Source organism: Pipistrellus hanaki, assembly GCF_964339955.1.
Source record: "Pipistrellus hanaki genome assembly, chromosome: 4".
Taxonomy (NCBI): Eukaryota; Metazoa; Chordata; class Mammalia; order Chiroptera; family Vespertilionidae; genus Pipistrellus; species Pipistrellus hanaki.
In genome coordinates, this window is record NC_140506.1 from 47,334,179 (window position 1) to 47,351,532 (window position 17,354).

The 17,354-nt window shown below is 34.7% G+C and overlaps 1 protein-coding gene and 1 long non-coding RNA gene across 5 annotated transcripts in view; one reads left to right on the forward strand and one right to left on the reverse strand.

Moving 5' to 3' along the window:
* The window catches only part of LOC311622019, a 1,104,806-nt gene that overhangs the window by 360,362 nt on the left and 727,090 nt on the right, over positions 1-17,354 (forward strand). The window lies entirely within an intron of this gene.
* Positions 1-17,354, reverse strand: part of KIAA0825 — a 318,764-nt gene that overhangs the window by 168,505 nt on the left and 132,905 nt on the right. For all 4 annotated transcript variants that reach the window (XM_084882634.1, XM_084882633.1, XM_084882631.1 and 1 more), the window contains exons 14-15: positions 7,360-7,539; positions 5,804-6,028 (exon numbers count right to left, since the gene is read on the reverse strand). In XM_084882634.1, coding sequence (XP_084738760.1) covers positions 5,804-6,028; positions 7,360-7,539 — 405 coding nt within the window. The remainder of the gene's footprint in view (positions 1-5,803; positions 6,029-7,359; positions 7,540-17,354) is intronic.

A 17,354-nucleotide genomic window follows, 5' to 3' on the forward strand; every position in this document is an offset into this window, starting at 1 on the left:
GCCCTCTTTAGGCTTCTGAATATCTCCTCAATCTCACATGGAATGCTCTTTCTTTTCATGAGTCACCCACATTCTTCACCTCTTGTTTCAAAGTCCTCTCCCCTATAAATTTATTTGAACATATTTGTTGCTCATATGATTATATTGGGAATTAGATCCATAATGTGCCATGGTGTACCATATTTTTTTATTGTCATCTATTATTGTTTACATTACATTGTTACTTATTTTATCATGAGTTGCCCTCACCAGTAGACTAAAAGTTCCTCAAAAGCATGGGGAAAATTCATTGCTTCCTGAATAACCCACAAAGCTGGGCGCAGTGTTTTAATCCACTATCTACATAAATTAATTTGAATCTTGGTATTAAGTAAGAAGTCAAAAGATCATGGTTTGGAGCCCTTCAGTAAAACATTTATTGTTTTTACTTAACAAAAAATAATTTTCAAGGTATTTTCTATTTTTATTTAAAGAAGTCAATCTTCTCTATAAAGTGCAAGCTCTTAGAAAACATATATCCAGTCTCAAAAATTCAGAATCATTTAAAAAATTAACTAGAGCATGTGTTTGTTTTTTTTAACTTTTTAAACTAGGTCCAACATATATTTGAATGACCTTATAAAACTGCTGAATTAAGTAAAATAATAAATGTGAAAGAACCTACTTAGAAACTTGGTGAGAAATAGTTTCTCAATAAGTATTTTCTTTTCATTCAAATATATGTATATGCTTATATGAGGGTTAAAACATAAATAAAACAAATTAAGAAACTCCTTTGTGACCCCTCTTCTCTGTGTTCTTAAATTATTTTAACTTTTATGCTGTTTTATATATCTGTGTCTCATACTCCCCACTCTACTGTCATTTATTTTAGTTAAAAGATTATCTATATAATAAAAGTGTAATATGCTAATTAGACTGGATATCCTTCTGGATGTCCTTCTTTCCAGACAAAGGAGCTGGGGTCAAGGCCCTTGCACAAATTTCTTACATTGAGCCTCTAGTATCTTATATTCTGCTTATCCTAGAGAGGGTTTAACCATAGACACCAAGGGAACATTTGACCTTCTAAGTAGATTTCAGGTACAAATTACAATCCTCTTCTCATCCGAATTTCTTATATTTTATAAAATCTGAGCACTCCAGGTACTCAAATCCCCAACTATTTCATTAAAGCTTAAAGGAAATTCCAGTACCAAAACCTTTAGGCTGATAACAAATTAATAAATCCATTCTACTAGTCACAGGAGCGCTTAGTCTATGATGATGTTAACAACACATCAAGGAGGGATCTTTTAAGAATGCCACACACTTATTTTTCTGTCTTTATTTAAATAACCTGACTTCTATCTTAGCCACATATATATAACATATGGTAAGAGTCATCCTGATTTTGAAGCTGATAAAGTTCAAAAAAAATTTGTCTTAGAATAAATGCAGTGTAACATCTATAGTTATGTATTTGTCATTTCTTTTTTCCAATGCATATATTCCTGACAATAATATTTTTGTGTATTGTAAAATAATGCAAAAGGAAAATTTGCAATGAATGAGATAAAGACAAAATAATGTCTTAAATTTAATTAAAAATTTTTACTAATAGTATAAAATGTCAACAATAATTTATTGAGTAAGGATAATATGATTTAATATGATTTCTTATCTTTTAAATCTAGATTTAACACTCTATGAAAAGTGATTCAAAGTTTGGTTTGCTTCCATATTTGGTTTCAATGACTGTCTCAGGGGGAAAACCACTACCTGAATATACATAGAACCACCTGGCACTTGCTTTTCAATCTCAGCCACCAAATAGGTGTAGGCTGTTGTTGAAATGTGACTCATAATTATTCATCATTCAGGATGTCATTTAGTTGTTCTTGCAAACAAATTGAAAAATATTTTGTTTTTGTATTTTAAGCAAGACTTAAAAATCACTTAAACTCTTATTTGAAACTAGCAGCCTGGTGCATGAAAACTAGTGCACTGGAGGAAGGGTCCCTCCACCAGGCCTGCCCCCTCTCACAGTCTGGGAGTCCTCAGGAGCAGGAGTGGCCTGGAGATCAGGGGAAGGCAGTGCCCCCATCACACCTCTGCTGCTGCCCCTGCCAGCAGCACAAGCCTCAGCTGGCCCTGGTTACCTGAGCCTCAGGCACCCCTGGGTGGCTGGGGTACTAGGGGACTCCGAAGGCAGGCACTCGGAGCTGAGGGGACTGGGTGCCACCATTCTGTAGTTATGGATGTCGCCATCTTTGAGGGCATGACAGTCAATTAGCATATCCTCTCCTTATTGGCTGTGAGTGCCACCATCTTTGTGAGAGCATAACGGTCAATTAGCATATCCTTTCTTTATTAGATAGGATGTTTTAATCGTGTTAGAAAATTCTATTTCTAAGTTCTTAAGTGTGCAGCATAAAATTTGTATAAATAATGATGGTTTTTATAAAATGAGTATTTCCATTTTTTAATAAAATAAACTCCCTTAATGACTTCTGATAGTATGTTGTATATTTTTTGCCATGGATTTCTTTCTCAACTATCTGCATGTGAATAATGCATACACTTTTCTTGCGGTGCTACCTGTATTCTCTCCAGAATCCAGTTTCAGTTAAAGCAGTTACTCCAACAGTTTTCCATAAAGCTGCTATTTATTTAAAAAGTAATTTACTGCTAAGAAAATATGTTCTCCAGTATATTTTTCATTTAATTGTTGACAAAGAAATAAAACTAGTTCTTTGTGGATTTGCCTCTTGAAATAAGGGAGCAAGTACCTAAGCTGATCTATATAAGAAACAGCTGAACTTTTATTCAACTCTTCCATAAATCTCCTACTTTGTGTAATTTATTGTAATATTTATTTCTTTATAGCTTCGGTGTTTTCTATGCAGTGGTATTTGCTGACAAAGAAATAAAGATGTGCATTTTAGTTTGTCACCAGAGTGTTTACATGTTCAGTCATTTTAATCGTGTTAGGACAAGCAAATGTTCCCTTATACTAGTGAGTAGTTGTCTCTTAATAAGTCACAATCTTCAAAAAAGCTCTCTAAACATTTATCTTTACTTCAACAAAATATGCAAACATTGGGTTAAATACATTTGACTTAAAACATTGCTGGAAACTATTAGAGATTAGTCTTCACATTTTGAATGCTTGGTTTTGAAATCTTTTGCTAATCAAGATGACTTCAAACTATTACTACTTAACATCTCAAGGCACAATACTCACTTAGGAAGGTCTCATATTTAACACCAATGTAAGGGAAGCTATTTTTTAAATGGTTTTTCCACACATTTTCTTTTTTATTGTCCCCCCCTCCCTAAATCTGATCAGATTATTATTGTTTTTCCTTATACTATGGCTGCAAAAGAGCTTGTGTTAAGAATATAAATGATTGCTTCTCGGCCTTTTTGCTAAGATCAAGTGAACGATAGAAATATGTGAACTTTTTCACTTTGGCCTTGTTTGCTCTTCCTTGCTTTCTCAGCATTAATTTTAAACTGCATTTGATTTTTTTGGTTTACAGGTATGTTTTGTGATGACTCATGTTAAAACTAGATTCTGAAAGGCAAAGGACATTCTTAATTCATTACTGTATGCTAAAAGCTAATGAAAGAGTGACGTTACCCTGTCTATCCACTATCCAACAATATTGTCCTCAACACATGACTGGCTCACACAACAAGGAATTGTCTTGTACATCCCCCAAGATGTTTGTACCTGTTTGAAAATAGTAATACAAGTTTTGAAGCACCAAGAGGAGATATCTTATTTAAAGTTTATCTCTGGGCTCCACCCCAGTGCCTAGTAGTAGTAGTAATTCACATAGTAAATATCTACTGAAAGAATAAGTGACAATGTCTGGCATGTAAAATACTATCTTTCTTGTATATGGTACTGAAAAGAGAGATTGCACACTCTCAGTCTAAAAGAGGGCAAAAAAGAAGAACAGTGGTATTCTCCCATTGTCATATCCACCAGGAATGCACAAAATGCTTTATAAAGTTTTTTATATAATTATGTGACTTGACACTCCTTCATGGCTATCTATTGGAGAAGTGCTATACTTATACCTTTAGTGGTCATTTTATAAAGATCATTTTGTTAAAAAACAAAACAAAAAAACAAACAAAAACAAAACAAAACACTAGGATCTACAAAGTAAGTAGCTTTTGGAACCAGAGGTTGTTAATTTGTTATGGAAGAATTTCAAAATGTTTTTATTATAGAAAGCAAAATAGTTCATGAATAGAATGACCAGAAAGCCACAGGCAAAATGGCGGCACTCCTATGATGTGCTATGTTAGTGATAGGTCATGCTTCCTGAATTGTTCAAAAATCTATGAAATACCCAAAAGCTAGAATGAAGAGTGATGGCAAGAACTTAGATAAGGCAGAACTTCAGTAATGAAAAGGTGACATTTTCCATTTTCAATTAAATGGCTTTACTAGATTCAAAGGCAGTTTAATAGGGCTTAGACAGAATTAAAACATTACTATGAAAGGTCACAGATAGATAATTGATTTGTTTCTAATGCAAGGTTGTTGGATAAGAGCCACATTATTTAGGATCTTCATGAAGAAGAATGAAAGGCTAGTCCCTTCAATTGACTTGAGTGGGTTCAGCTGGAATATTTTACTGTTGACAGTTACTTTAGAGCTAGTGAAAAAATATTCTTTTTAAAAGACGAATATATTGCTTTTCATTTGCTCAAGAAATGAACAAAAGACTGGAGCTGAAGACCATAAGTGCTTGCTTTTTGCCCATTGACCAGATAATTAGAACTATCAGCATTATTTATTGTAGCATGAGGTTTTTATTTTTACTTAAAGCTGTCTTTTTTTGGTAATGACAAACGTGTGTTTTTTAAAGCCTGCTTTTTCTCAATACACCTTTAAAGGTTTTAAAATTGTTTCTTGTCTAATCAAGTTGAAAATTTTAAGGACCCCATTTTTAATTTACAATAAAAGTTTATAACTTGATTTTTTCAAAAACGTCAACAAACTGCAAGCACCTGTTAATAAAGTCTTCAATAATTGTCAAGAAATGAATATAAAAAGGAAAGTTATATTTTAAAAAATCATAAAGAAAATTCATGAATACAAATAGTTACATAATATATAGTCAAAGGAATCTTGTGAATTTCTTGTAAAGTAGAAACATCTAGGTAAGAATAAACCATTTAAAAAATAGAGGACTTAATAAAGTCAATTAATAACGTAAGTAACTGATGGTTCTTACGTACATTTGGTAGATGCACTGCCTTGAATAGGAACAATGAACTAAATTCAGAACTCTTGGTATTAGAGGAAAAAATACCCTATCAGAAAAATATGTGGTTACTAAATTGGGTGCTATTTTTACTTAAAAGCCACATATATAAATGTGTTAACAAGAGGAAAGATAGTTATAATTGGTGGTTGAGGGGGAAAATTCAAGGAAAGAACAACTAAGCTAAATATCATAGCAATCCTCCTGGGAGTATGAATTTTGGATTACTCAGTAGATTTAAAGGAAATTAGTCAAAATCATGCGACTAATCTGTTAATACTGCATGGACACAAAATGTTACATAAATTTCAGAATTAAAAGTTAAATAAAGAAAATGATCATTTGAGTCATTTTCATTTCTAGTTTCCTTGATCATATGATTCACAGAAAAGAAAATAACAGGTCCCAAATATACATGGTAAGAATAAGACTAATATCATTCATAAATCTTATTATTTTTAGCACTTTACTTGACCTCATATCCTAGAAAATGGATCCTCTAGGGATGTGTTCTTACAGAGAAACAAATATACCTTTGTTCGATTCTTTCCTTTTTGTTTCTTTTGGAATATAGTTCCATTCTTTTGGAATGCTCTCACGCAGACGTTCAGGAACACCATGCTTGTTTAAGTTTGTCTTGCAGTTTCTCCCAGAGCTCATCACAGATATGATCTGCTGTACAATGTCCTTGACAGCCTCAGTCAGTGCCAATCTCAAGCATCGGATGACCTCTTGCTCGGACTCCATGCTCGTTGAGACTTTAAAACCAGATAGCATATTATAGTTAGCAGAATATGCAATATTTTGTGCCTTATTCAATTGAGAATTCAGTTTCTCAATGATCTAATATAAATATAGGAAAAAAAAGCATCTTTTAATCTAAAAATCATTAAAAAAAATTTCTGACAATAAAGTGAATAGAAATTAAAATAACACTGAATAACTATATTTCCTGGTAGTTTGGAACTCGACTACTGCAAATATAAATGACCTTCTTAGATGACAATTTGGCAATAATATAAAAAAACTCTAACCTTCACTTATCTGTTAATTCACTTACTCCTTCTCTATAACTTTATTCTCATAAATTAAGTATGGTTATAGAAAGAATATAAAAATTGGAAAAAACCTAAATGTCCAATAATTGGTAATTTATTTAATTAGCCAAGGTAAATCTACTACACAATAAAGCCATGTATTGTTTAGTATAAAAATAAAACCAGATTAGAATATGACATAATTTTATTAAAAATACATATCTACATACACACATAAAAATTAAAATATATACTTTGCAATGTTAATAATGATTTTCCTCTTTCATTACTTCTTCTTTTAAATTTTTGGCCTTACTTCCCTCTCTTTTTCCCTCTACCGCTGCCTTTCTTTCTTCCTTCTTTCTGCTACCCTGACTTATTTCTTACTAGAGGCCTGGTGCACAAAATTCATGCACAGGTAAGGTCCCTAGGCGTGGCCGGTGATCAGGGCTGATTGGGGCCTTCTAGCTGCTGGTCAGCACCTTCCTTCATTCCATGCTGTCCCCTGGTGGTCAGCACACATCATAGTGAGAGATCAAACTCCTGGCCTCCTGGTTGAAGTCCTGAGGGGACACTTTGCATATTAGCCTTTTATATATATAGATTACCATTGTCATCATAATATGTGCCTTTTACATTTGAAGAAAATTGACCATTAATTTTATCCATCAGTTCATTGAACAAAAGCACCCTAAAGCCACAAGATATTTTTTCACATCTTACTAGGGTCTTATATCTTAAATAGCAAAACATAATCTCTGGCAGATATTAAATTAAATTTTTATGAGAGAACACTTTCTAATAATCTGCATCACATAATTTTCCCTCTCTCCTCCCCTCACCTTGTCTCAAGTATACTTAATTTTGATAGGAACTAATGGCTAATGACTTGCAAAAAATGCCTTTATACTGAAAACAAACCAAAAATAATAATAACATTTTACAAATAACAGATCCAGAAAAACTGATATCATTACAACTTTTAAAACACCTTTAAATATACATTTAGGTATCATTAGAATGCTTCTTTTAAAATTATAGATTTCTCATACCTGGAATGTTATATAAAAAGTCCCATAATTGTTCTTCTTCCATGTAGCTCACAAAAACATTCCCAAATGTTTGTGGAGAAAAACTGCAATAGTATAGTATTTTAAAGATGGCTTCCACCAAGCTGGATACTTGGTTCATAGTATTTTCTGTATCAGGACCTTGTTCTTGAAAGGTGTGTTCTTGGAAAGAATAAAAATGACTTAGTAAGATAGGTATCTGCAAATGTGATTACCTTTTTATAACTTACCCTGAAATAATGCTGTAAAAATGCATTTGATTAATAGTAAGAGAAATGCCACTTTCTTTGAGAGCAATGGCTCATCTAACTCAGCATTGTTTCTGAAATATTCATGGATATATGTGGAAGAAAAATTGTGAGAAGGACCACAATGACATCACTAATCCTTTGATAAGCATCCCTAGTTTGCTTTTATGTCAAAAATGCTTTTCTCTCTTTAAGAAAATATTTCAATTCCTTTATTTCATTTAAAAGTAATTCACATTCATTCTAGAAATCATAAAAAACCTATTAAGGAAACTAAAATTCTACTCATAAGTGATATTCATTATATTTGGTATAGTATTTATTAATATTACATACAAATATAAATAAATGAATATAGGTATGTATAACTTAAATGAAAAATATAATTATTCATATATACCCATTTGCTATTAAAATCTATTTAAAACTAGTTAAATCTTTGTATCTCTTTTTTGCAATTTGTGTTCTGAATAGTACTATATTCTTTATTGAGAACATTAAATTCATGGAAAATTTACATTTATAGTGTTCTCAGAATTATGCTACCAATTATACAAGTAAATTTAAATTTGTTTTTCAAACCTGTAGGCCCTATCATTTAAGAATGATAGGGCCTACAGGTTCATCAACTGATTTCTCAATAAAACTATTTTAGGAATTCTCACAAAGTTACAGCTACCGTAATTCCCCTTTAAGGCCTTCCTCTGGTTTTATTATAACTTCCTCAAAAATCAGCAATCAAGAACTTATATGCACATATGTAATAACCCATGGGCACAGACAACAATATGGGAAGGCCTGGGGGGAAATGGGGGTCAATGGGAGAGAAGAGGAGAACATATATAATACTTTCAGCAATACAAATAAGTAAATAAAAATAAAAATAAAAAGAGTGGTTCAGCCCAGCCAGTGTGACTCAGTGGTTGAGTGGCAACCTAAGAACCAGGAGATCATGGTTTGATTCCCTTGGGACACATGCCCAGGTGTGGGCCCTAACCCCAGCGTGGGATGCACAGGAGGCAGCTGATGAATCATTCTCTCTCATCACTGATGTTTCTGTCTCTTTCTTCCTCTCTCTTCCTCTCTAAAGTCAATAAAAATATATTAAAAAGAAATTCCTATACTTTTGTAGCTATAGGTTGGACTGGAAAAGTGAAATAATAATTTATATTTTGCTTAGATAATTAGTATCATATACTCAGTATCATAATGTAAGCCATTTATTTAAAGATGACTCATATCTTATCTCTTATACTTAAATAACAAATAAATAAATATAATCTAGATTATTTTGTAATGAGTACATTTCTTTTTCTTGTTCATTTAGAAGCTCATCACTTTGTTTCCTCCTCATCAGGATTTTATTTCTGTAATTTGATTTTCATGATCTAGAACTAAATGTTATCTGCAAACTAAGAAATAGCACCATAGACTTTATGTAAAGAAAATTTCTTGTTCTCGCTTTCCTAACATCTATTTTGCCTCTGCTGGTGGTTTAGTGGGAGGAGAGGGGGGAGTTAGGGCAGCTGGAGGGGTGGAGGGATGAGTTTAGACTGGAGAGCAATGTTGACAAGCCACATATTTAAAGCCATATTCTCTGACCCAAGGTTAACCAATAATAAAGCTGCTATTTTGAATTCCTTCTGCCTTCTCCTTTATCTACCAAATGGCTTATACATTATATAAACAAACGCAAGATTTGGAAACAGATTGTCTTTTCAATAACACACTGGAGGGCCCTTTCACTGCAGTCATTATTTTAAACTCCTTTTGAAAAATGAACTTGTTAGTGCTTCAAAGGAAGGGTGGTGTCAGGCAAGGAACTCCACCACAACCCACCAGGGGACTCTGTTTATTGCCACCAAAGATTTACCATACATGGTGCGCTAGCACTTTGCTTTCCAAGACTGCTTAATGTTTTCTTCCTAGAGAATGCTGTTAATGACAAGCCCCTGCTGAGTCACTGAAATGGATTTGGCAGCGATGCTGTGGAAGAGTGTGCCATGAGCTTAGGGATGCTAAGTTAGCCAGGCCCTAACAGGCATCCCTAACCAAAGGGAGTCAGAGACTCACGTTAGGCAGGTATGAGAAAGAAAGTGCAAGAATAGTAAGTATAGCGTATAACACAAGGACTCCAAACCTATAACACTAGACCAATAAATTAATACCTGAGGAAAAGGGGGTGGAGTATCACATGAAAATCGCTTTAGGGAAGCACTAGTACATTCAAGAAATTAACAAAAATAAAATTGAAACCTGTCTTGAAAAACAGTTTTGAAAATCTTGTAGTTGTTGTTTTTTTGTTATAAAAGCCTAACAATCTATATAAAGACCTACCATTTACTTGTTTTCAATTAAACAGTACTCCATTATTACTTTTTTCCCTAAAACTTTTCTTATTTTGGAAAATTTTGAAATTAAAAAAAACACACCCATGTAATGGGTCTTAAACATAAAGACAAAAATAATCATCCTTTTTAGGGATCCTCTTTCCCAAGTTTTATCCTAAAATGCTCATCTACAAATTAAAATGCAGCACTAACAACTTATTCTATGCTGTTTTCTTCAGTACCCAAATAGATACTGAACATCAGATTTCTCTTGAATACCCACTGTCTTAATTCAGCACTATGATTGTAGTGAGATGAGACACAGGTCTTTACTGAATGCCCACAATGGTACAAGCATTAAATAAAGTGTTTTACATACATTTTTCAATTTGTCTTGAACCTCACAAAAACTTGATGAGGCGAATGTCACCTCCATTTTTTTTTAACAGATGAAGAAACTGAGTCTTAAAGAGTCTGTCACAATAAAGTAGAAAAGCACTCTCAATCATCAAGAAAATAGCTATCTTCAGTAAAAGTTTATACTTGGGCAATTGATTCCAATTCCTTGAAAACTGATAAACTGATCTATATAGAATTCTATATGCTTAAAAATTATTTTGTATTATTTACATGTTTATAAATGTACATAGGCAGACCTTTTTGAAACAGTTTTGGCTGTATCTGCTTATATCTACTAGAGTTTTCCCCTACAGTTTTTATAAGGTGAGATTTTCAAAGTGCATTTCATGGGATGTTAATGAGTAGTACTTATGTTTTGGATATGCTGGCTTCAACGATATTAAATGTGGTTGTGTTTTTTTCTGCAGTATTTCTCAGAGCCTTTAGTTATTCGTGCCCTGTAAACCTCCAAGAAGAATTTTAACATATAGTAAGCAGTGTTTCTACAGTATTTTTTACCATGAAACCCTTTTCTAGTATTGCATCAAGCAGGACTACTATAAAATTGAACCTAGGAATTAAGGCTCTAATGTTTGCAAATGGACTCAAATTAACTGCAAGTCCTTTAGGTAAGCAGTTCTAATGGTAAAAAAGCAAGGTGGGAACACAAAGAGTATTCTACTTAAGAGAGTCATTGGGAAAAGAAACGATTGCTAATCAGGTCACCAATGTTGGATTTTATTTTAATTCAACTGAATTATTTGTGGGGCACAGAGGGATTTTGCTTTAGCAATATGCACTGGCAAGAATAACAAAGCACAGCCAAAGCAGGTGTTTAAAAACTTTGCCTCCTAAACCCACAGATTCTACTAAGTTCTATCTGGTTAAGAAACATAATGAGATTACTGTATATGATGGGCAGAGATGCCTTACACTGAGAGGTAAGTGTCTGGTCAATAAATGAATAAATGTTTGTTGAATGAGTAAATGAAATTCTTCTAGCACCTGTGAAATAGTGGCCTACCTTCTTTTTAAAATCTTTCAGTGCTGGGATAGCCACTGACATTCAAGGTAGCCAGACCCACTGCTAGATAGCACAAGTTAGCAAACATCGTTCTTACCAGAAAGGACTACCAAAATATAGACTAGTCTCTTTAGTGGATAAAGAAAAGAAGCACATTTTTTCATATGCTTATTGGCTATCTAAAATGAGGTATCACCTCACACCTGCCAGAATGGCTACCGTCAATAAATTAACAAACAATGTTGACAATGGTATACAGAAAAGGAAACCCTCATACATTGCTGCTGGGAATGCAGACTGGTACAGCTACTGTGAAAAACAGTATGGAGTTTCCTCTTAAAAATGGAACTGCCGTTTGACCCAGCAATCCCACTTCTGGGAATCCCATATAATCCTATATAATAAAAGCCTAATATGCTAAGTGTCTGGCTGTCCGGTCAGCCAATCAACCAATCAAAGTGTTATATGCTAATGATATGCTAAGGCCACTCAACCACTTGCTATGATGTGCACTGACAACCGGAGGGCAGACAGTTGACTGGTGGACCAGTCCCTTTGACATGCACTGACCACCAGGGGCTGGATGCTCTGACCAGTAGATGAGCTTGCTGCTGGGGTCCAGCTGATCCAGACTGAGTGAGATGGGCTGGACACACCCTGGAGCCCTCCAACTGTCCCTCCACAACTGGCCAACCTCTCATGTCCCTCTCTGGCCCAGATCTTGCATCAGTGGGGTTCCTTACAATCGGGCTAAGGGGCACCCCCCTTGAGTGCATAAATTTTGTGCACTGGACCTCTAGTATATCATAAGAATCCTGACACTGATTAGAAAGAATAGGTACTGGTATATGTACTTCTATGTTCATAGCAGCATTATTTATAGTAGCTAAGATCTGAAAACAGCCCAGGTGCCCAGTAGTAGATGAGTGGATTAAAAATCGATACAATTACACAATGGAATACTATCTGACTATAAATGGAACACTATCTTACTCTTTAAGACACCATGGATGGACCTGGAGATTATTATGCTAAGCAAAATAAACCAGTCAGAGAAAGACAAATATCACATGATCTCACTCATATGTGAATTCTAATGAACAAAATAAACTGATGAAAAAATAGGTCCAGAGGCATGGATACATGTTACAGACTAGTAGATGGTAGAGGGAGGGGTGAGAAGAGATTAACTAAAGAACATATACAAATATATTCATAACCCATGAACATGGGATGAGATAGGGGCTGGGTGAAGGGGAATTAAGGGGAGAGGGGATCTGTAATACTGTCAACAACTACAGCAAAAAACAACAAAAACAAAAACAAAAACAAAAAACCACTAAAAGAAAAGAAACACAGAGTGTAAATGACTTCCTTATTTATCATTAGGGGTGAGAATTCAGGTTTTCTAACCGACAGCCAAGATCCATTTCCTTCTAACTTGTTCCTAAGTACGTCCATTTGCTGAATTGGACAGCCTATTTTGTTCTTTTCTTTTTTTCTTTTCTTTTTCTTTTCTTTTTTTTTTTTTTTTACATGAAGACTAAATATTTGAAGACAGCTATCTTGCCTCTTCTAGTCTTTTCTTCTCTAAGTCAGACATACCTAGTTTGCTCAAGCAAGGTATGGCCTCATTTCTACTTAATATCTTTATCACTTTTGTCTGTGTTGACACTTAAGTGGGCAATACCTTCGTAAACACTTTGTGCCAAGAAAGACAATGGTATTGCAGACAATGCCTGATGACCACTAGGCATGGGTAGACTAATTGGTCCAAATCCTACAGCTGCAGCTCTAAAGAGTAAGAGGTGAGTTTTGAGGTAAAGTTATTTCAAAGGGAAATCCCTTCTGTAGGAAGAGACCAAGCCTATCTGTCTAGCGGAATGTCTGCCCAGGCCTTGGGAGAGAAGGGAAAACTCTATGCTGGGGTGTGTGCAGGCCTCCTTTCCAAGTGACCGCACTGCAGAGGAGTGAGAAAGCCTCCTGGGATCTGGGCTGCTGGGCAATTCTCTAGAACAGGGGTTGGCAACTACAGCCCAGTCAACAAATCAGGCCTGACACCTGCTTTTTTATGGCCCACAGTTAAGAATGATTCTTAAATGGTTAAAAACACATTCGAAATATAATATGCTTGGAGACATGCAAAAGCCATGTGAATTCAAATTTCAGTGTCCTTAAATAAAGTTCAGATAGACTACAGCTGATGGGTCTTGAGACATGCTACTCCAAAATATGGTGGGTGAGAAGATTCTAGACCCCCCCTACACAACATTTCAAATGATCTGCACTTGGGAAGAATTTGGCACATATGTTGGACAATTGAATGGTCATTGGTGCTGGAGCAGCTGCCTTTTTCCTCAAGACATTTCTGAGGAACATTGCTGATATAAAGATAGGTGTGCCGGTTAATAATGGCGGATTTTTTAATCAAAGAAAAGATGATAATTTCAAGAGAAACATCAAAAGTACATTATTCAAAGTAATGTCCATCGTTAGCTACACATTTCCCCCATCTTTCAGGTAATTTGTGGATACCATCCCAATAGAACTTTTCTTGTTTTGAGGCAAACCATTCAGAGACCCAATTTTCCACTTCTTCGTGTGTTTTGAAGTGCTGCTCAGAAAGTGCATGTGCCATTGATCAGAACGAGTGGTAATCTGAAGGGGGAAGGTCTGGTGAACACAGTGGGTGGGTTAATACTTCCCAGGCAAGATCTTTTAACATATCTTTAACTGGTTTTCAAGTGTGTAATGGTGCATTATCATAAAGCAAAATTACTTTGCCATGTCTTCTGGCACACTCTGGTCATTTTATGCTCAAAGCGTGGTTCAAATTGATTATTTGTTGTTGGTAGCAATCAGTATTAACAGTTTCATCTGGTCTTAGCTCTTAATACACCACATCTTTCTGATCCCACCAAATGCAGAGCATTGTCTTCTTTCCAAAGCGATTTGGCCTTGCAGTCAATGTTGATGGTTTACCTGGACCAACTCATGATTTTGTGCATTTGGGATTCTCAAAATAAATCCACTTTTCATAGCCATTCAAAATTCGTTGCAAAAAAGACTTTTGTGCCATTGACGCAACATTTTTCTGATGACTTTTCGGTTTTCCATTTGTCTCTCATTCAGTTGATATGGCACCCCTTTTCCTTCCTTTAAAATCTTTCCCATTGCTTATAAACAATCGGAAATTGTTTGCTGAGCAACGTTCAATCTTTCTGCAAGTTGTTTTTGAGTTTGACATGCATCTTCATCTAATAATGCTTGTAATTGTTGGTCTTCAAACTTTTTTGGTTCACCTGGACATTCTTTGTCTTTGAAATAAAAAATCATCACTTTTTAAGTGTTTAAACCAGAGCTCACAAGTATCTTGAGATGGAGCATGTTCACCATAAGCTTCTTGAAGTACATGATAACTTTTTCTTCAAAATAAAGTAATAAATTAAAACTTCCCACAAATGCTCTTTATTTTGGCATGAAATTCAACATTTTTAAGCATAAAAATATCTAAGTTGTTAATACCTTCAGCAAATTTGACATATGAAGTTTGGAAGCTTGCTGTCAATACAACAAAATAGCATACATATCAAATCGCATATATATATCAACATATGTGTAACTCCATCTATTGGGGGAAAAAATCCGCATTATTAACTGGTACATCTAGAATGCACCTAGACCACCATGTGCTTGAGCCGGAGCATGCTAAGGTGGGGCAACAGGACACAATATGGTGAACACATCTCCCAAGGTCAGAGCACCACAGGCATTGCTCCTACCTCAAGGATTAAGGTTCTTATTGGATAAGTAGTGGGCACTCCCCTGCTGAAATCAAAAGGATTTCAGCAGGGGAGTGACATAATCAGATCTGTATTTGAATAAAACTGTGCTTTCTGACTGCTGTGAATTTCCTGATAAAATGATTTAGAAATAGTCTTAAGTAAATTGTGTCTCTAAAGGTCTATAATACACCGGAAGGACAAAACACATACTCAATTCTTTTGCCTTTTATAGAAACAGATACTTTGTTTGATGACCTTGCTACTCAAAAGGGGGTCCAGGGACCAACAGCAGCAGGAGCAGCGCACCTGGGAGCTTGTTAGCAATGCAGAATCTCAGGCCCACCTATTGGGTCAGAATCTTTCATTTTAACCAGCTCCCCCAGGTGGTCTCTTTTTACATACTTGAAAGTCAAGAATACCAAGCTTCATTCATAACATGCCTCTCATGACTCAAAAGATCAGGAAAATATTAACTATAGCATAAGAGAATTTGAATTGATTTATTCATTTTACATCAATCACCGCTTGGTAGGGATGGCAGCCCTTTATCAAGAATTTTCTTCTGCAGTTTCTTGATTATTTTTAGGCACTTTGTTATAAGTTTAAAAGTACAAAATGTACCATCAAAATGATCCATAATAGAGGTTCCTGATACCTCCCATGAATTGCACAACGTGCGATTTGGGAAATGTTCTGTGGCTCTCCCTGGATGCTGCATGGTGCGGTGGTGAAAGAAGTCTCTGGAAGCCAGTGGTCTGGTTTGCATCTTTCTATGCCACTTAAGAGCTCTGTGACTTAGTTAACTGACTTAAGTTCTATGTGTCTCAGTTTCCTCATCTGTGAAATGGAAATGGCCACTGAATCTACTACACAGAATTGTTGTGAGGATTCAGTGAGTGAACACATTTAAGGCACTTAGAAACAATGTCTGGAACATGTTAAATATTATGTATTTGCTAGTTTGTTGTTATTATATTACAACTGCACATTACAAGAAGCCAAGAAGTTTTCACTGGAAATCATTCTTGGGGCTATGGGCAAAGGAAAGAATGTTAGTCACACTTCATTCAAATGTCACTTACAGGAAAAGGCCACCTGCTAACAATTGGGAAATTTGCCAAATATTTGTTCCTTTGATGCCTCATGTAAGAAACTGCTTAAGCCATGTGGCCTCAGTGAGGCAATTACCAAAACAATTGCCCTGGGTTTTTTAAGTCAGTAATCCACAATAGTGTCTTACAATTTTAAAGTGTTCTATAAACATTTGTAGTTAAGAGATTTTCTCTTTAAATTTAAGGGGGCCCCAATTTAAAAATGAAACTAACATTTACCTTCACATGCCAACTGAACTGTAGCCAACCAATGTTATAAACCACCTACCACGTGAAATCAGTTTATTTTTATCAAGTTTTAGCAGTGTAAGCGTTCCCTCAAAATAGTGCATTTACACATGGAATTATTATCCATGGCAAAAACATGATTCTTCTTCCTAAAAGCTGCTGCCTATGAAGCATATATTATAAATTAAAATTTCACAATTCATTTATTTAATTTGGCAATTTTCTGATCCTCAGTGGAGTTGCACCTCATATTATAAAATAGTCTTTCCATAAATGTTCTGCTGATTCTTTTAAAATAAAAAGGAATTCTGATACGTCACTTTCATAGAGCCATTCCAAACGCTACAGATATCACTTTGACTAAAAGATAAACCCCTTGTTTTCATCTTTATTGTATAGTTGTCCATCAAAAATTTTTTGTACCTAACAGAATGTAATAACTGTTTAGCGAATGAAAAGAACCTTTAAAATATGTATAATAAAAATTTCCTTAAATCTCTTTATCCTTATTCATGAAACAACTTAACACAAAGTTAAATTTTATCACTTAGACTGAAAAGTCACTATTTATAAAGAAAAACCCTCCCATAAGAAAAGAAAGCTGATAATTAGGATGCTTAAGCACCAAGTTCAGCTTATTTTATTCTAAAATTTTGCTTTCCTAAAAATATGATTAAACTTTTAAATTACCAAATGGTGTTTTGAAATACTCGGAGACTTCTAAGCAAATGAAAGAAAATTTCTGAAAATTTTCACAAACACATTTTTATTACATAATAATTTCCATCTTTGTCTGGTTAACAAGATTCCATGAGTATATTGTTTCTAACTTAAAGTGACAAGGCTTCCAC